General features: G+C 36.1%; 1 protein-coding gene across 1 annotated transcript in view; it reads right to left on the reverse strand.

Moving 5' to 3' along the window:
* LOC150086804 (endosome/lysosome-associated apoptosis and autophagy regulator family member 2-like) overlaps positions 1 to 20,835 on the reverse strand; it is a 329,438-nt gene that overhangs the window by 303,128 nt on the left and 5,475 nt on the right. Inside the window, exons 2-3 of the mRNA XM_090372273.1 lie at positions 12,768 to 12,887; positions 3,499 to 3,706 (exon numbers count right to left, since the gene is read on the reverse strand). Of these exons, the coding sequence (XP_090228399.1) occupies positions 3,499 to 3,706; positions 12,768 to 12,887 (328 nt within the window). The remainder of the gene's footprint in view (positions 1 to 3,498; positions 3,707 to 12,767; positions 12,888 to 20,835) is intronic.

Genomic DNA, 20,835 nt, shown 5'->3' on the forward strand with positions numbered 1-20,835 from the left:
AATGAGCATCCACATAAACTGGGTGCACTACTGTAGATTCCATGTGCTTCTTTACCCAAGAGACTACTCACTCCTCTCTTGTATGTCATTTCTGCACACCATTTGTACTCATTGTATTCACATTCAGTATACCCTTTTTAGTATTAACATGTTGACTGCCATATCAGCCATACATGTCTGACACCATTAGGTTTTTAGGTGCCACTTCGGACATATATGGTTGACACCCTCTGTTTCAGTTGGAGTTGCGTCAGCTGTATAGCACTGACAACTGATGGGAATTTACATTATTTTTGAAAAGCGGTGATACATCTGATGAAATTTGCATAATGCTATGAGAAAAATAAGCGACTAACTGCTGATTATTTATTATACGAATTTTACAATTAAAAAATTATGTAGATTTCTGGTGTCGACCAAAACACTCTAAACACATGAAAGGCTGATGATTACAGTCTGGGCAATAAGTACAAACTCTTTTCCCCTTCTTTCTAGCAGCAGATCTTCCTTCAGACTCTTTCAGTTTTGCATAACAAAAAACACACTCTTCTACCACTTTATATCCTTTCTTAGCATTGCTGCATATAAACCCATTTGATCAATGCCTGCTTTTCCTGTATTATATGCTAGAATAGGAAGTGGTTTTTGTTTGGCTTCTTTTTGTCTTCCTTTACTGGCATAGGGTTCATCAACCATTTCAAGGCAAGCATTCAGAAACAGACAGGGCATACAATATGACAAGGATCACTATGTGACTGACCTGATGTTTGCTGATGATAGTGCTATCCTTGCCGGTAACGATGCTGAAGCCACGGACATCCTCTACGACATTGCCCGCATTGCCCGGCCATACGGTTTGAAGATCAATGCTGGTAAGACAAAGGCCCTGACAACAGATGGGTCGCAAGCCACCATCTATCTTGAAGGCATCCAGATCGAGCAAGTGCAGGACTTTAAATACCTTGGGTCGCTGGTCCAGGAGAAGAAAGTTGCATCCACCATGGAAATCCACAGCAGAATTGGACAGGCGGCCACTGCGTTCGCCTCGCTCAAATGGTGTCTGTGGAAGAGGACCAACATTTCCACAAAGACTAAAATCCGACTCTTCCGGACTTTGATCCTGCCCATTCTTCTTTACAGATCGGAAACATGGATTTGTCTCAAGTTAGATTTGAACAAACTTGAGGTATTCCAAATGCGATGCCTGCGGCAGATCTTGGGCATCTCTCTTCGCGACCGCATCACTAACGATACCATCCGCGCCAGATGCCAACAGCAACCAACCATTGCCAACCAAAATCCAGAAGCGAAGGCTTAGATGGTTTGGCCATGTATGTAGAATGGGCATGAACAGAATACCATCCACACTCCTTTGGAGACAACGACCCACCCAATGGAGCATCCAACGGACCGCGCCTAGGAAAACGTGGGCCAAGCAAGTGGAAAATGACTTGAAGAGCCGACGTCTCGACCTTAACCAGGCCAGGACTGACGCCATGGATCGTAAGGTATGGAAGAACATCACAGAGCAAGTCCGAAACCCTGCGGCACCTACAGCAGCATACTGGTTGCGTGGCCAACCGCCTCCCCCAGCTGCCAGCTAAGGACCAAAGAAGAAGAAGAAGAAGAAGTAATTCTAACAGAGCCTTGTTAAATAAATCCTTAGTTCTCCTACTCTAAATTCATTATTACCAATGTGTACAACAATATCACATTTTTTCCCCTTAAAAGATACAATGTCATCAACTTTAGCCCCTGGTAGAACATACTCTGGTCCTATTCCACCTGTCCTTTTGTACAATATAGTTCCTATTTCCCTGACAATCAAGCTGCCATCTATGGCTACTTTCTGTGGAAAAAAGGACCTCTGTTATAGAATATATTTTTGTGTTGTCTGATGCTGGAGCATGGCCTCAAGCATTGCACAAGGTAGCTGAGTGCTTGATGGGGACCCTCTTTTAATATTTCAATTAAAAAACAATTTAGGATACTAAGAGATCAAAAGGAATAATATTACATTAATTGCACTTAATATGATGGTAAACTACACTATTTTAGATTATGTTACTTGCTGCTACATGATCAAGTTACATTATAAAATCATTTGTATTGCTATAACCTTATAGTTTATGAACCTAACAAGGCCTCCGTAGCCGAGTGGTCAGGAGCGGGAGTGCAGTGGCACACGCTCTTTGAGTAGACCGGGGTTCAAGCCCCTGACTGCTAAATACAGTCGATCTGCCAATCCGCACTGGACCAGCATGGCAGATTATGGTCCATTTCTCTCAGCATGAATTGTTGAGGAGGCTTCCATCCTGCAGTGGGTTGATAATGGCTGCAATTTTTTTTTTTTTTTTTTTTTTTATGAACCTAATAAAAACATTTCTAATATAATAATTAAACTTCTGCAAAACTGCATAGAAAACCATCAAGTAACACCTATATCATTCCTCTATCAATACTGTATCAATGCAATTTTGTAGAGGTGTAATTATTATATATTAGAAATGTTTTTATTAGGTTAAAGTTACCACACATGATACCACTTAGACTACGTCGAAATGGTACCAAGTTTCTAAAATGTCCATGTTAGATGATTTAACCAATACTTCAAGTTCATCAATTTATTTACCATACTCTTAGTATTGTTGTATCTTAGTGATGTGCAAGTATACATGCAACTGTTTTTACAGTATTAGTAATTATTATAGTAAAAGCCACATGGTGCAAGGAAGCCACAGACTTTTGCTGCACTGGCCAAAAAAAAAAAAAAAAAAAAAGAGGAGTAGACAAGAAAATACAAATTATTTGCTTCCCTCCTGATGCAGGTAACTATCCAGTTGACCTTTGAATTTATTCAAACTGTCAGCAACTGAAGGCAACCTGTTCCAGCAATCAACAACTTGCTGGCTAAAATAAAAATTATTAAACTTCCATCAGGGGTCTTGTTATTCCCCACAACTTGTTTTCCAGGCTGTTGCATATCTTAATAGAAGCAGTACAAGAATCAATTTCACCTCTGCTTTCAGCTGCTATTAAACTATAATTCTATGTGTCTACCAAATCAGCAGTTTTCTGATCCACCAAACATTGTCTCAATAGCATCAGAAAATATTCTTGCACTCCTTCTATTTAAGGGTAGATCCCATCCCTGTAAAAACATCCTCTCCTATTAACAAGTAAAGACTATGATGAGAAAAATTCTAACCCATGATACTTGCACAATCTCTCCAAGGCCAAACTGATTGACAAAGCTCTCATTTCTTCTACCTCCTATTCAATCAGATTGCTTGAAGCAGCAGGAAGTTTTCTTTCTACCCTATCCACTCTCTTTTGCCACAAGCTTGATTATTCTATCTCCTCCTCCACACCCAGAACAATAATAAATACTATATTTTATTCAATCTCAGTTTTTGTAAATTTGTACAAATTATATATACATATACACATACACACACACACATATATATACAATAAATATATATTTCTAGAACTTACTCTGAACAGTTAACAGGATTATCACCTATCTTTCCATATAACAAATGGAAGCTACTCTCAAAAGATTCAAGGGTCACATGGAAACCTTCAGGAAGAACATCCCACACATCAAATTTCACTCCACCCCCAAGTGAATACATTCCTCTTGCACAGGGAAGGCATTCTAAAGTTGTCAGGTTATAATAAGTTCCGGCTTCACACGATATTGCTAAAAAAATTTAATATTCACATCACTAAGCAAATTCTTAATCAACTAATACATTAATAAAACATTGCATAAACTTCGTTCCAGAAAATAAGAGAATCTCTTTAAAATATATTGGTCTTAAATTATAAAATAGATAAGAATATACAGTACTATATTTCTAGCTCCTAGTTTGTATTTAACAAACTAGGAAAAAACCTAAGGCTGATTTTAAAAATTCCATAAGTAGAAAATATGCCTCATACCATACAGATGATTTTACTGTTGCAATAGCTAAAGATAAAACTAACTTAAATGTCATCCTACTGATCTAATTTCTGTATTGATGATCCTCCCAAATCTCCTCCAGGCATAACTACATGGTGGCTGAAGGAGATCTGGGATGGTGTCTGCTTTTTTTCTGCCACGAAAAAAGCAAGCTGCCTTTACACCAGGAAGTCTTTTGCTTTGGATGGCTTTCCTCTGGTAGTTTTATAAATTAGTGTCTCAGAGTTAACACCGATCTTGTGTCAGCTTCCTATACTTTCTGTTCTGCCGACATTGTCTCTATATTATGAAAATTTGTTCATATTCAATTAATTCTGAACAAAATGGAAAGTGTATACTGACACTAAAGCAACAGCATAGTCATACATTTCAAAGTGATGACATTATGGAACAGCAGGAGGATAAATTCTGAGTGAAAACAACATGTAATTTTATTAATGAGAGAGAGAGGTGGTCACCACTCCATGGGAAGCAACATATGCAATTTCGAATTTAGCATACAGTGAAGTGAAGCATGTCAAATTTGAAATAAATTTTTAAATAAACCTGAAAAATGGAAGTAACTAATGGTATCAAATATATATATATATAATACATTTTTAAAAATTTTAATGATATTTATATAAATAATAAGTAGAAATATATGCACACAATAGTCTTTTAAACTGGAAAATGTAAGCAAATAAGACATTGGTCTATCTATTTTTATGTCCAGAACTTTCTAATTTTTTGTAATTTTCAGTAGAATTAACTAGTTTTGTTTTTTGAAAATAAAAGGTGTAAAACATATAGCATGCTTTAAAAATTTTATTTTTTATTAAAACTATGTACAAGTTAGTGCAAGTGCATCATATTAGTACACAGCCAATTCTAGATTAGCAAATTATTTGCAAAAGCAGCACTGTTTAAGTCATATCTCAAATGATTTGCAAATAATTTGCTAATCTAGAATTGGCTGTGTACTAATGTGATGCATTTGCACTAACTTGTACATAGTCTAACTCTCTTGCAGCCTGAGGCATAGGCCCTTAATGCATTATAGTTTTTATTAAAACTTAAAAGTTACATGAAAAAGTACTAAAATGTACTAAAATCCATTAAGAAAAGGATGTAATACTGACACTATCAGGTGCCCCACCATCATATTTGTCACAAATTGGAGTATTTGTTATTATTTTTGAATAATAAACAAGGAAACACAGAAATTGATAACTAGTTGGAACAGAGCCACATGAATAATATTCAAATTTCATGTGGTTCAGTGTGCTAAATGTAAAATAAATTTTGAAAAAAATTGAAAATGGAAGTGAGTAATAACATCTAATGTATGCATATTCTTTTACATTTTTATAAAGCTATTTATACGTGTAATAAGCAGAAATATATACACATGCACAGTTTAAAATTTCACACATTTAATGGTTTCTTAAACTGAAAAATGGAAGAAACTAATAGCTTCAGCTTTTATATGCCTATAACATTTTTTTAATTTTCAGCAGAATTAACAATTTTTGATTTTTTTAAAAAAATAAAAGGTCTAAAAAGTTAATTTTTAAATATTTAATTTTTTAATTAAAACCTAAAAAAATACATACAGTAAATATTGCTCCATTAAGAAAATATGAGATATTAGTATTCTCCAAGCAAGATTCAATAAACTTATAAACTTTTCTCTGAAATTAAAAAGAAAATTTACATCTGGCAGGTGTAGTGCAACTACGTTTCTAACAATTAGGGGTGCCACATCCGCAGGATTAATAACCCCTCCAAAGATGCAATTTGTATCTATGCTTTCTACGTGGGATTTTTGGCTGATTTAGAAAAACAACACTTTTACAAAATCTTTTTTTTTTGATAGGTTGAATTCTGTGAAGTACTGTCTTCACAAGTGGATTTTATTCAGAAATTTTGCAAGCTGTGCTGATATTTAAATATAAGATGTACCAGAGGCAATTTTTCAGGTGCAGAATTCATGAGTAGAAGAAAAATAAACAGAGTTGAATTAAATATCACTTTTTTATTATTTTTTTTATAAAAATATGAAATGCATATACAGTAAACCCCAGCTTTCGCGGTATCTGTATTCGCGGTCGCTGATCTAACCCGTACAAAAATATGGCTACGAATAACAAGAGAAATGTGAAAATATGAAAGAAGGTGATGACATTAGCGAATAAAATTGAGTTATTAGACAAAATTTCGAATGGTGAAAGTGTCTCCTCAGTGGCAAAACGTTATAAAATCAATGAGTCAAGGGTACGATCAATCAAAAAATCGGAAGAAAAAATCCGCCATAGTGTCCGTGAAAACGTGCTAATTGCTTCAAAAATTTGTTCTGTACCTCGTGATGTTAAATTAGAAAAAATGGAAAAGCTTTAAATCTGTGGATAGAAGATCGAACTCAAAATAAAATTCCGTTAAGTTCACTCATCATTCGTGAAATGGCAAAACTCCTTTATCAACATTTTAGCGAAACTGGTGATAGTATTGACGGGATAAGTTTTTTAGCTAGCAAAGACGCTGGTTTGAAAGATTTGTTTGAAATTTCTAATAAATATTACATTTAATATTAAATTGTTTCTTATTTTCATTTCGATGCCATATGCTTGCATTTCACTATGTACTGTATGTACATAGTCATATTATGAAGGTACATACATAAACAAAATTTTAGACTAGTTTTTCTTATATATTTCATACTTTGGAACGGAACCCCTTTATTACTATGGGAGCCATAACTTAGTATTCGCGTTTTCGGTATTCGCAACATTTCTCAGGAACGTAACCCCCACGAATAGCGTGGGTTTACTGTATTTCGAATGTTTTCATAATTTCTGAAAATCAAGAAACACAGAGAAGGCAATCACTTATGGAAAACCAGTGTCAATGGTTCACTGAATGAATATACAAGTTTTGTGCAAGGTAGTAAGTCATTAAGACAAAATGACTAGGATAAGTAATTTCATTTAAAAAGAGGCATTCACACAGAGCAGCATTATAAGCTTGTGAAGGTAGTATGTGAAAATCAGCATTTTTACAATTTAGATTACAAAAATAGAAAAGAAAAAAGCCACTGGAATTATGATTGTAAATTATGATTGTAAAGTTACAAAGAAGAGCACTAACAAGTTGAGCACCTTTATAAATGCATTAACAGTATTTTTACAAATTTCAGTAACACTATAAATTTTTTTATTTTTTTTTCAGACTCAATAAAAAAATTTTAGCCTTGATAAAAAAATTCCAAAAGGAATTTAAAATGTCATAAAGATAGTACAAGAGTAACCAGTTGGTTTAAAACTATCTAATTACATACAAGAATAAACAATAAACTATAAGTTAACCCTCATTGTGTAACTTTAGATTCCATTAGAATTCCTATGTAGTGCTTTTCATACAAGATTTAATGCCATATTTGTTTGGCATCATTATACATAAACAAGGAAATCCAGTTAGACCAATTATGATATCCAAAATGTCTGTAGTTGTTTATTAATTGTCATTTCTTGGTAATCTAGAGCTGATTGTGTGGGAAATCAGCTCTAGATTAGCCAGCACAACTTTCAGTGATGTCCTACTCATTGTATGCTTAGTCCACAAATTGAAATTCTCAATAACTTTCAATGAAACTGTTTTCTTTGATTCTCCAAAGGAAGTTCCAGAAATCTTTGTTAATTATCATGCAAAAAGGAAAAATACAGGATCAAGTTAAGCCTAGTCTTGATAATTATAAGCACATGCTGAAAAATATGAATTTAAAATAAGTATACACTTCTCACATCCAATCACTGCAGTGTATGCTCAATGCTTTAGGGCCGAGTAGGCACTGGCCTAGGGGCACCAAGGTTTAGGGGAATCAGTGCTACCCCTCCTCCCAAATCGGCGGGAGAAAGGCACCATCACTCAATGTGGCCTAGGGATACCATACACCCTTGAGCCAGCCCTGATGGCAGCACATCATCAGTCATTACACACTCTTGCTTCATGTCGCAGAAGAGTGTAGTTCTCATCAAATGGTTGAAGCACATGGGTTTTTCAATTGACATTTCACTCACTGTCAGCCAAAGATAAGGATTAATAAAAGAGGATACAAAACATGTCTAAAGAACTCAGAGATGTTTTATTTTCAAAATATTATTGAAAAAATTTCAAAATTTTAAAAATATTTGTTTTAAATATAGAAGAATCAATTTTTCATTGTTGTGTTCAGAAAAGGCACCATTAAACAGTGAACAATTTTGAATTATTTCTTGCCAATTTTTGAGGTTATAAATGGGGGTTATCCCATTAGCAAGTGCATGTGGCATGGAAATGAAAATCACTGGCACTCCTGATCAAAATTTAAAATTATCTTTCCACTCATGAGGTTTTTAAAATACAGTCACAAATACAACTGGATACATTTTTTTGTTTGTTCATCTATCCTCTTTTCACACTGCTTCAATGATGAACCTTACAAGAGGTGCACTTTCTGTTCTTAGAGGGATCATTTCAGTTCAGTTTTAAAATTTTCATTTCCACTTTCATTCTTTGCTCAACAAATCACTTATGGTCATCAAAGTAAGTTTGTATGTGAAGGGGTGCTGATAAGTTCTCGGCCTATAAAAGAAAGAAACAAGACAATCCAATTATATACCTAGTTTGTTAAACACATTTGCCTTTCAACTCCACACATTTGGACAACAATGTTCCAATAATTGTAAATCTCTCAAATAGAAATCAAAAGACTGCTCCCGAAACCAGGCTTCTGTGATGTCAATATCTAATGCAAATTTAATATCCTTTAAATGTTTTTGAGATTTGGGAACAATTAGCAGTCAGAGGGTGCAAGATCTGGTGAATATGTGGGGAATAATAATAAATGGGTGACAGTGATCACAATGTACTGATGTGGGAGTTACTTAAAGATGTAACTACCATCAAGGCTAAAGGGAAGGGCTTTTGCTTTCGTAAAGGTGACTACAGAGGTCTCAGACAGTTTTTAAATTCTGTACAGTGTGATCAACTGATGATGTGACTAACATTGAATTCTAAATGGGAAGCTTTCAGGGACTTAATTTTGGACGCTACTAGGCTTTTCATTCCAACTAAGAAATACTGTTCAAGGTATAGACCTAAATGGATGCCAGATAAATTAATGAGGCTCGTGGCAGAGAAGAAGAATGTATGGGATGCATATAAAGTATCAGGTGACAGAGAAGCCTATGGCAGGTATAAACTAGTCTGTAATCAAGTCACATAGTAGATTAGGCAAGCGAAGGCAGATTACGAGAAATCTTTGGCAAATGATGCAAAGAGTTCTTTACTTATGTAAACTCTAGAAGGAAAGCGATGAATCAGATTGGATCACTTAACATAGATGGATTGACTATTCATGATCATGCTCAGATAGCCGATAAACTGAATGAGTATTTTGCATCCACATTCACACATGAGGAGTCATTCAATGAGGGAAATGCCAGAAGTTTATCAAATACTAACAGGGAGTTAAGTGATTTTGTAATAACTGAGAGCAAAGTGGAGGAGAAATTGTTGAAGTTAAACATAAGGAAGGCAGAAGGGGTGGACGGGATCTATCCAGTTATATTAAAGGAGGCAGCAAAGTAAGTAAACAACCCTTAGCCATAATTCCTTGGACTCAGGGGAGGTCCCCATGGACTGGAGGTGTGCAAATGTATCACCAATTCACAAAGGGGATTCAAAAGGTGACACAAGTAACTACAGACTTGTTAATTTAACTTGTGTTCTGGGGAAAATAATGGAATCACTGGTTAAAGAAGCATTTCAGGATCATCTAGACAAGACTGCAGTAATAGTTAAGACACAGCATGGGCTTGTTAAAGGGAGGTCTTGCCTGACCAATTTGATTGGATACGATGATGTGATCACAAAGGAATTGAATGCCAAAAATAATTTTGATATCATATACTTGGATTTCGGGAAAGCTTTTAATACTGTTGCACATGGAAGACTGCTGTACAAATTGGAGAGGTATGGCATTAAGGGTAAGTTGCTACAATGGATAAAGGGATGGTTGAGTGAGAGACGACAGAGGGTGGTAATCAATGGACACTGCTCTTCGGGGACAAATGTTATTAGTGGAGTTCCCCAGGGTTTGGTGTTAGGCCCATTGTTGTTTTGTATATTTATCAATGATATTGATGAAGGTATATCAGGTTTAATGTCCAGGTTTGCAGATGATACAAAAGTTGGCAGGGTTGTTAACGACAGTAAAGACAGTATGCTACTCCAACTGGAACTAGATAAGTTGGGAAAATGGGCTGAGAAGTGGCAACTGAAGTTTAACATTGACAAATGCAAAGTACTGCATATGGGTAGCGATAACCGAAGAGAAATGTACCAACTCTCTGGTACTATGCTCACCGAAGTGGAAAGTGAAAAAGACCTGGAGGTAATTGTGCAGTCAAATATGAAGTTCGCTAAGCAGGGCAGATGGGCTGCCAAGGCAGGTTAGAGTCTTGTCAATGATATATAGGAATTTTGCTAGCAGGGACAGGGAGGTGATTATCCAATTATACAAGGCAATAGTCAGGCCACACCTAGAGTACTCTGTACAGATCTGGAGGCCTCATTTTAGGAAGGATGTAGAGTTGCTAGAATGAGGGGTAAGAGCACCCCTTTGTTCCCCTCACCAATCTTGTTGCCCAAAGAAGGGTAATAAGATTGGTGAGGGAAACAAAGGGGTGCTCTTACCAAGAAAGGCTTAAGTTCTGCAAATTGCACACCCGGAGAGTAGGCACCTACGAGGTGATCTGATTGAGGTGTATAAGGTCTTGAATGGTTGAATAGCATGCATGGACACTGTTCTCCTAACATCACCAATTTTATCATTAGCATTAGTAGAGGCATATGATGCAAGAAAGTAAACTTATATAGCATCAGCCAAAAAAAAAAAAAAAAACCTTTCCATTTCACGCATCCATTCACTCCAAATGTTTGTCTAGTTTTGTCAAGGTAGACAAATGTTTGTCTACCTTGAACTTATTTAAGTTGTTGACCTTCACTACAACTGATGGAAGTTTGTTCCAACAATCAATGACCTGCTGGCTAAAGGCAAATTTCCAAAATTAATTATACAACTGTCTTTTCTCAATTTGAATTTATGTCCCCTGAGGTGAGTAATCTGAGCAAGAGGAAGAATCTCATCAGCATTGAGCTTGCTCAAACCATTCAAGGCCTTATGCACTTCAATCATATCACCTTAAATGTGCCTAGTCTCCAGACACTGCAATTTGCAGAACTTAAGCCTTTCTTTGTAATAATAACCCTTTGTTCCATTGACCAATCTCATTGCCTCTCTCTGTACTTGTTCCAGTAGCACTACATCCTTCCTAACATGAGACCTCCAGACCTGTATGCAATACTTAAGCTGTGGCCTGATTAGTGCCTTATACAAGGGGATAATTACCTCCTTATCCCTGCTAGCAAAATTCCTGTATATTATTGACAAGACACCATGAGCTACTCTTGTAGTCTGTCTATAGTGCTCTGTGGCACTGAGTGCAGTACCACATAGTTGGTACGTTACTCTGGGGGGTTACTGCTACCCATATGCAGTACTTTACATTTGTCAATGTTAAACTTCAGTTGCCACCTCTCAGCCCATCTGCTCAACTTTTCTAGATCCTGTTGCCATAGTGTACTGTTATTATAGTCATTAACAACCCTACCAACATTCATATTGCCTGAAAACTTGGACATTAACCCCAATATACCTTCATCAATATCATTGATAAATACAGAAAACAACAATGGGCCCAACACCGAATCCTGGGAGACTCCACTAATAACATTAGTCGACGAAGAATTTCCTTTGGTGTTTCAAAACAGATATTTCATAACCACTCTACCTTCAGTTTTGCTGAAAGTGATGTTTTTGGCTACATAATTTCTTCAACCTGTAAAAATTAAAACAGATATAAGTAATGGATTTTTGAAGCAAATGAGCTGTTTAACACAAAAAGATATGTTCTTTCATAATGCGACACCCACATGTCAAAAAAAATTGGAAGTGGATCGAGTCAAGAATTTATCAGCTCTGGTACTAAATGAACCTTTTGCAAACTTGTTTTATTGGAGTTAATTTGTATCATTATTTCAAAGCTATTGCTAAATACATATTATCCATAATTATTGCATCATATTTTCTTTCATTAATTTTATTACATTAACATTAATAATAAATAACATTGTAATCATTAGGGGTTTTATTTTTAAGATTTCCTTGGAATATTTTTCTGAAATCCAAGTGCATTCTCCCATTTCCATAATCACAATCAAACTACAGGACATAGATATTTTATATAACTATAACTCTAGTTTTAGCATATGGTTTTAGGAGAATGGAATTATAAAACTGGTTTTGCTGACAGGGTCCTGACTGCTTTGGATAAGTGCTAAGAGAGCTGATACCGTGAGGCACTTTAACACCTATCAAGGAGAAGTGATAAAATATCAGCTAACTACTATCTTAAACTGGTTAGAAGTTTAAGATTCATATGCTAACCAGTATAACCTTATACTGGTTAGCATATGAATAAAGAATAGTGGTCATGAAAGTAATTAACTGATGATGATTAAAAAATGTTACTTATTAATACTATTATCTACCATATCTTTAACAACCTAGCCATGGAAGGCAATATTGGCTAGAAAATGTTCTTCATGCTGTTATGAATTTGATCAGAAAAAGTCAAAAATTAATTATTTTCTTCACTGCAATACTCTTTGCATAATCTCTCCCCCTTATATTTACCATAAAAGAGATTTTACTTACTACAATTTTTGACTCTAGTGGGTGGATTAGGTGCTCCTCCAACACAAGTATTTGGTTTAGGAACAGACACTCTCCATCTTCCTCCATGTTTATCGCATTCTGTGAAATCATAGTGGAGATCTTTCTGAAAGAAAAGGATTTTAAACTACCCAAAGTCAATTTAAAAAAATATTACACTATATATAATTTTTTATTAAAATTATAATTCAGTAATTTATTATGGATTTTATGAACAAAATGTTTAACATTTTGGTATTGGTCTTGTGAACAGGCTGCAGGCAGTCTTAGACTTACACCAATTCTACTTAAGTTGATCAGAACCTGCATCAACAGAGAATTGACAGCTACATTATGACAAAAATGGAGGTGTGTGAAATGAAGAGCAATGTGTTTTTTTTTTTTTTATTATTTCCATTTATATGAACCTTATTCCTGTTTTGCTGATATTAATGCTGCAATTTTCTTTTGGCAAAATACAATTATTATTACTATTAATTGATATCTCCACTGAGGAAATACCCCTGGGACAGCCAATGGCTAGAAGGGTGTGGGTTACCCTTCTGGCTCAAAGGTGTGAAGCAGACCCCATGAGCACAAGGTTACATAGTCCATGGGGCATTCACCCTGAAGGTTGAATACAAAATTTAAACCAATATGCGAAAAAATGATTTTCAAATTAGTATATTTCAAATTTGATACTGAGGATTGACATTTAGAAAAATGGGCAGATATAGTTAAAAAGGGGTGTCAAAATTAAATGCAGTTATGAGCTGAGTTAATATCCTCTAAAGTTGCACAAGACAATATGAGTTGGCAAAGACCTGCAATCTGTAGGCATTATCAGTACAGAGCTTTTCCTGTTCAATTCTTAATTGATTAAAGAGCTCTATTGTGTTTGCTGGAAAAAAGTGACACAGGCTGTCCAGGTTTTTTAAGTTGCTTTGGAGAGGATGTCTTGTATCAGCATTCCTGGAGGCTTCTTGAAGAGAGTGAAACATGCCGTCGATGCTGGGAGCCTCTAACAGGAAGGCTAGAATGCAAGTATGTTTCTTGTGTTTAGTGTCTATTTCCAAGGAGGAATACTGAGGTTGGAAAGTAGGATGGCTCTAAATGGGTACATGGGTTATTTGAGATCCTGTTCAGCCATCTCAAGAGCCAGTATTCAATGCTGAGAAAAGCTTTCAGATTGCTCTGTAGGGCAGAGGACCAAATCTGTGTAGCATATAGTGGGATGGGAAGTATACATTGTAGGATATACTTTTTAACAAGGTCTGTTTTGATGTAATCAAAGTGCTCAGAGAACGTTAGTCCCTCATCCTATTTTAGGCCAAGGTCAATGTGCGATTTAACCTTTCACACTTCGCTCTGCTTAGAGATATTCTTCCTTCTCTTTTTCTTTGTAATTGCCATCTGGGCAGATTTGCTTGGGTTTAAATGTAGTCCTATACAGTCTAGGTAAATCTCCAGTTCATTTATTATTATTAGCCATATGATGCAAGGAAGCCTGAGGCTTATGCTGCACCAGCCAAAAAAATATTTCCTGAGTTACCCTGAGAGAAAGAGAGAGAGGATTCACCAAGAAAGAAGGATGATGATATCCAGCTCAAGACCTTGGGTTTGAGCTGGATATCATCATTCTTCTCTTCCTTGTCTCTCTCTCTCTCTCTCTCTCTCAGGATAACTCGGGAAATTTTTTTAGATGGTGCAGCATAAGCCTCAGGCTTCCTTGCATCATATGGCTGCTAACAATAATAATAATAAATGACCTGGAGATTTACCTAGGCTATATAAGACCACATCTAAACCCAAGAAAATCTGCCCAGATGACAATTACAAAGAAAAAGAGAAGTAAGAATATCTCTAAGTGGAGCAAAGTATGAAAGGTTAAAATGCAAGTTGACCTTGGCCTCAATTGGGATGAGGGACTAATGTTCTCTGAGCAGTTTGATTACATCAAAGCAAAAACATATGCAGCACTATGTTACTAGCATGTTTATTTTTCATTGATCTTTAGATCTGACGAAGAAAATTTCAGGTCTTCAATATATATAATGAAATCGTCTTTATGGAATGCAAAAAAGGGTTTGAGAGGTTGATTTCCATATGTAACGTATTTATGTATTCGCTGTGAATAATACTGAGGAGAGAACCACCACCTTGGGGTACTCCCTGCGAAATGGTGTAATGAGCAATAAACTTGCCATCGGAGATTATGACGTGTCTTTTCTTCAAAATGTCACATAAAAGCTTCAGGAAATTGCCTTGTATTTTGTAGTAGTAAATTAGAATTTGTTTTTCAAGAGCCGTAATCGAGATATTGTCAAAGGCTGCAGATATATCTAAGAAGATAATGTTGAGCTCTTCCTTATTGTTAAGAACTTTCAGTTGCCACATACATTATGTAGGTGGCAATCTGACTCTCATTTATGGCAGTCCAACCCTGCAGTTTTATCTTTCTATACATTAAAAAAGTTTTCCTCCTAGAGATTTTTATTCAGCCAATGTGAGAAGAGGGATGCAGGTTATGTGGTAATACATAACAGAAGCTTTTACTGTGGTAAAACAAGCTTCTGTTTTAGAGTGATCACACTAGATAAACCTCGTACGTGTGCTCCGTTTATCTAGCATGACCACACAGTACCATTCTTGATTTCCATATGTAATGTATTTATGTATTCATAGCTGAGGAAGAGACACACAGTGTTGAAAGCTTCTGTAAGTATTTTATTTTATTTTATCAAAAAAGAAGCAAGTGCAGGGAATGAAGTACCCTACTTGTTATTATTATTATTATTATATTTTGCCAAAATAAAATTACAGCACTAATATAGGCAAAACAGGAATAAGGTTTATATAAATTAAAGTAATTTAAAACAAACACACTGCTCTTCATTTCGGACACTTTCATTTTTTTAAATGTTATTAAAAATGAAATGAAAAGTAAATAACTAATTAAGATTTTTCCAATTAATTACAAATGAATTGGTAAAATGAAGGTAGTAGTAGTAGTGGCATGTGATGCAAGAAAGCAAGTGTATGAGCTTATGCAGCATCAGCCAAAAAAAAAAAAAAAAAAAAAATCACACCATTCCCTCCAAATGCCTGTCCAGTTCCTCCTTAAATTTATTCAACCTATCAACTTCCACAACGACAGATGGAAGTTTGTTCCAGCAATTAACCACTCGCTGGCTAAAGGCAAATTTCCGCACATCTATTCTACATCTGTCTTTTCTTAATTTGAATTTATGCCCGCTTAGGTTCGTAATCTGAACAAGTGGAAGGATCCCATCAGAATTCAGCGTGCTCAATCCATTCAAGGCCTTATACGCCTCAATCAGATCACCGTGTAGGTGTCTAGTCTCCAGCCACTGCAATTCGCAGAACTTAAGCCTCTCTTGGTAAGAGATCCGATCCCTTCATTCCCCTCACCAATCTTGTTGCCCTTCTCTGTACACGCTCAAGTAAATCTACATCCTTCCTAAAATGAGGGCTCCAGACCTGAACGCAGTACTCAAGGCGTGGCCTGACCATTGCCTTATACAGAGGGACAATCACCTCCTTCTCCCTGCTAGCAAAATTCCTATATATCATTGACAAAACCCCATGACCTGCCCTGGCAGCCTGTCTGCATTGCTCAGAAAACTTCATATCTGACTGCACAATTACTCCCAGGTCTTTTTCATTTTCTACCACCTTAAGTGTAGTACCACACAGTTGGTACATTTCAGAGAATGTTCTGAAACGTTTGATAGCAACTGAAGTTTAACATTGACAAATGTAAAGTACTGCATATGGGTATCAGTAACCCCAGAGTAACGTACCGACTGTTTGTTACTATACTCAGGGTAGAGAATAAAAAAGACCTGGGGGTAATTGTGCAGTCAGATATGACGTTTTTGAGCAATGCAGACATGCTGCAAGAGTAGCTCATGGTATCTTGTCAATGATATACAGAAATTTTGCTAGCAAGGATAAGGAGGTGATTGTCCCCTTGTATAAGTCAACGGTCGAGCCACACCTTGAGTACTGCATACGAGTTTGGAGGCCTCATTTTAGGAAGGATATAGAGCTGCTGGAATGAGTACAGAGAAGGGGAATGAGATTAGTGAGGGGAGCAATGGGTTGCTCTTACCAAGAAAGATTTAAGTTCTCCAAATTGCAGCATCTGGAGACTAGGCACCTGTGAGGTGATCTAATTGAGGTGTATAAGTCCTTGAATGGTTTGAGCAAGCTCAATGCTGATGAGATTCTTCCTCTTGCTCAGATTACTCACCTGAGGGGAAATAAATTCAAATTGAGGAAAGACAATTGTAGAATAGATGTGTGGAAATTTGCCTTTAGCCAGCAGGTGGTTGATAGTTGGAACAATCTTCCATCTGTCATAGTGAAGGTCAAAAACTTAAGTTCAAGGCAGAGCTAGATAAGCATTTGCAGTGAATGGATGGATGAAATGGAATTTTTTTTTTTTTTTTGGCTGATGCTATATAAGCTTGTTTTCATTAATCATATCCCTTGTTTAATGCTAATTCTTTTCAGTTCATTTGCATGTACCTCAGAGCATAATATGGCATCAACGTTTTTATAACATACTTTATTTTCTCCTGAATTTTAATAAAAATTGATTTATATGTATTTTATGGATTCTGTGTGATTAACTGAATAAACAAAAGTAATAATTCATTATTTACATATTTAGTGAATTGTTAACAAGAAATGTGGTATTTAAAAAGCAACCACTTTAATGTGCACACTACTCAAACCAAGACAAAATGCTAGCACACCAAATATTTTATCCCTAGGATTCTCTAAACAACTTTCCTGTTCATGGAGCAACTTATTTTAATAAAATTGCTTACACATTTAGCCAATGAAGCAGCATTCAAAAACAAGGTCATTATAACCATGTGGTTACATCAATACTAGTCTTATTTCAAAGGTAAACAGAAAAGGCATAAAAATGTAAAAAAAAAAAAATAATAGCATAAAAATATAAGAAAAGGCAAATTAATAGCATAAAAATGTAAGAAAATACAAATTTCCATAGCATGAGAATGTAAGAAGATTAATTTCCAAAGCATTTCTAAACTTCCAGAAAAATGCAGAGTACTTTATTTTTCTTAAAGTAGAATCCAGAGAAATACAAGGGCCTTCTCCCAAAAAACTACAGCACTTCTTAATACAACAAAGTAACCAAATGGAGTTCAAATAACATCTACACAGCCTCTACTGCCATCCTCCAGAAATATCTGCTTGACAAAAGCCAACAAAGCAAGTACTCACTCTTGAACCAGCTGGTCATCCAGGTTTACTGACAAAAAGATAATAAACTCCTTGCACAAGACAATAAACTCTATACACCTGGACACCAGTGCTTATATCACAACTCAGCTAGTGTACATTTTTACAAGGTGCATTAGTCAAATATACTTGCTTATAATCTGAAAAACTTCAAAAATGAATCTCATTATCAAGACCATTCTCACTCCCACAAAAGGAAACATCAGCTACAAACCTATTGAAAAAGCCTCAACACTCCCAAAAATAACCAAAAACTCTACTTCCATACCTACAAAATTTGATTCACAGAGACAGTTCTACCAATATTCATTTTGACCCAATAGGTACATCTACTATCACTAATTTGGTTGACACACTTAATCAAATATAATCAGAATTCTAAGAAAACACTCATATGATATTCTCTATCTTGATGTTAAATCAAAATAGAAATTCACAACAAATTCCAAGGAAATCATCATCAACAACATCTTCAATTTTACAATGGTATGCTTCAAAAGTCCTTCACTACATCCACTACTTTAGGCCACTCCCAACATCATTTCATCTGCAGATGATTTAAAAATCTTTATCACCTCTGAACCCAGTGATGACATTAAAAAAATCAATTAGTGGCAACCATTGTCCAGCATCACCAAATCCTCAACATCACCATCAGCATAAAAATTGGCTGAAATCATCAATGCACTCCAGAACAACCCCAATCCAGAGACATCTGCATTAAAGGGACTCCGGTACCAAAAGCAAACTCTTGTGATGGTCTTGGCATCATCTTTGACAAAAAATCTCTCCTTTACCTGCCACTATGTACATGCGACACACAAAATTCAAAAAGACAAGTGAGTAACAAATGAAGAAACAATTACAACATGTAATACAATAATCATCACAAAACATGTATAGCAATACAATAATCATCACAAAACATGTATAGCAATAAAATAATCATCACAAAACATGTATAGCAATACATCAATTTGATCCTCAATCATGGACCAGAATAAGGTCAGGAAATCCTCAAGCCACATACAGAAAATTTCTTTCTCACAAATATTGGGTTCTCAGATGAGGATTTCCATTCACATTATCTGGGAATAAGTGTACTGGAATATTATGATGTTAGGAAAATACAGCTCTCCTGTCCTAGCCAAACTACTCCCTGAAATAGCTATTTCTCTCAAAATCATAACAACTGCAATTCTTAGATTACAAGATCAAGGAAAGTTAAAAATTCCAACCTGAATAGTCTTCAACAAATGACAGGCTGTTCCAAAAATTTGCACTTCGACTAATCAATCAACACAGAACTGACCACCACAGATTTGCCACTAGCAACAGAAATGGATTTCAAATAATGAAATAAATCAAATCATAATCCAGATCAAAACAGCAGGTCCTCATCACTCTAAGCCTTGCAAGAAAAATGTCAAGTTATTTAGTCAGCCAGCATCATTGTAGATTGACACTGTTTCAGGCCCTCAAGCAGCAAGCAAACTAAAGATAAAGGACATTTTCATTCCACTAAACTGTAGAATATTTTATCCAAATATGCAACTACAGGGTGTCACATAAGTCTAGAATTAGAGGGGAAAAATAAAAAACCGCAATACAAACACTTTTATTCACAGAATATGCTCAATGTGGTCACAAAATTCCTATACAGGAATTTTGCAAGCAGGGATAAGGAGGTGATTATCCCCTTGTATAAGGAAATGGTCAGGTCACACCTTGAGTACTGCATAAAGGTCTGGAAGAAACATTTTAGGAAGGATGTAGAGTTTCTAGAACGAGCGAGTACAGAGAAGGGCAGCAAGACCGGTGAGAGGAACAAAGGGGTGCTCCTACGAAGACCTAAGTTCTGCACATTGCAGTGTCTTGAGAGTAGGCACCTGCAAGGTGATCAGACTGAGGTGTATAAGGCAGTGTTAGGTGGGTCGGAAAACTGCTAGCTTGGGGGGAGACAAAGACCAATAGATTGACAGTAGCCACTGGCAGAGTTGAAAGAGATTCTTGCACTGCTTCCATTAGAATGAGCAGAAGCCTGAAAAACAAGTTGCATGATATTTCAGAGACTGCTGGGAGCCATTGCGGTACAAGTAAACACATGGGTTGTGTTAGGGTAGCTAAGAAGAGAAACAGGTGCAGGTATACTTGCGTGTACACCAATGCTAGGAGTTTAGTAAACAAATTTGATGAATTTGAGGTATTGCTCAAAATATCAAAGGCAGATATTGTTGGGATATCAGAGACGTGGTGTCACACAGATATAAGGGATGCAGAACTGGAATTTGGGGAGTACAACATCTACAGAAATGATAGACAGGATAGGGAGGGGGTTATGCTATTAGTTAAGAAATACATAAAAACCAAGGAAGTGAAGCCAGTCGACATCGCTAGACAGTGCAGTGTTGAGTCAGTTTGGTGTGACATAAGCATTGGGAGATCAAAATTGAGAGTAGGAGTGTGCTATAGGCCTAATGACTCTGATGAGTATAATAAGAAACTGTACAGGGAAATAGAGTGGGCCAGTAAATCAGAGAGTCTTATAATGGGAGATTTTAATTTCCCAGATATTGACTGGAATGTGGGGGCTGGTCACTCACACACTAGCAGAGCTTTTGTGGATTTATTGGATGATTGTTTTCTACATCAGTATGTTCAGGATGCAACTAGAGGGAGTAATACTCTTGATTTGATTATCAGCAGTGATTCTTCATGCATTAAGAATCTGCAGATAAATGAACCACTAGGTGGCAGTGGTCACAGTGTG

This window comes from Mastigoproctus giganteus, chromosome 4, assembly GCF_048544385.1.
Source record: "Mastigoproctus giganteus isolate SK-2022 chromosome 4, ASM4854438v1, whole genome shotgun sequence".
In the NCBI taxonomy this organism is placed as follows: Eukaryota; Metazoa; Arthropoda; class Arachnida; order Uropygi; family Thelyphonidae; genus Mastigoproctus; species Mastigoproctus giganteus.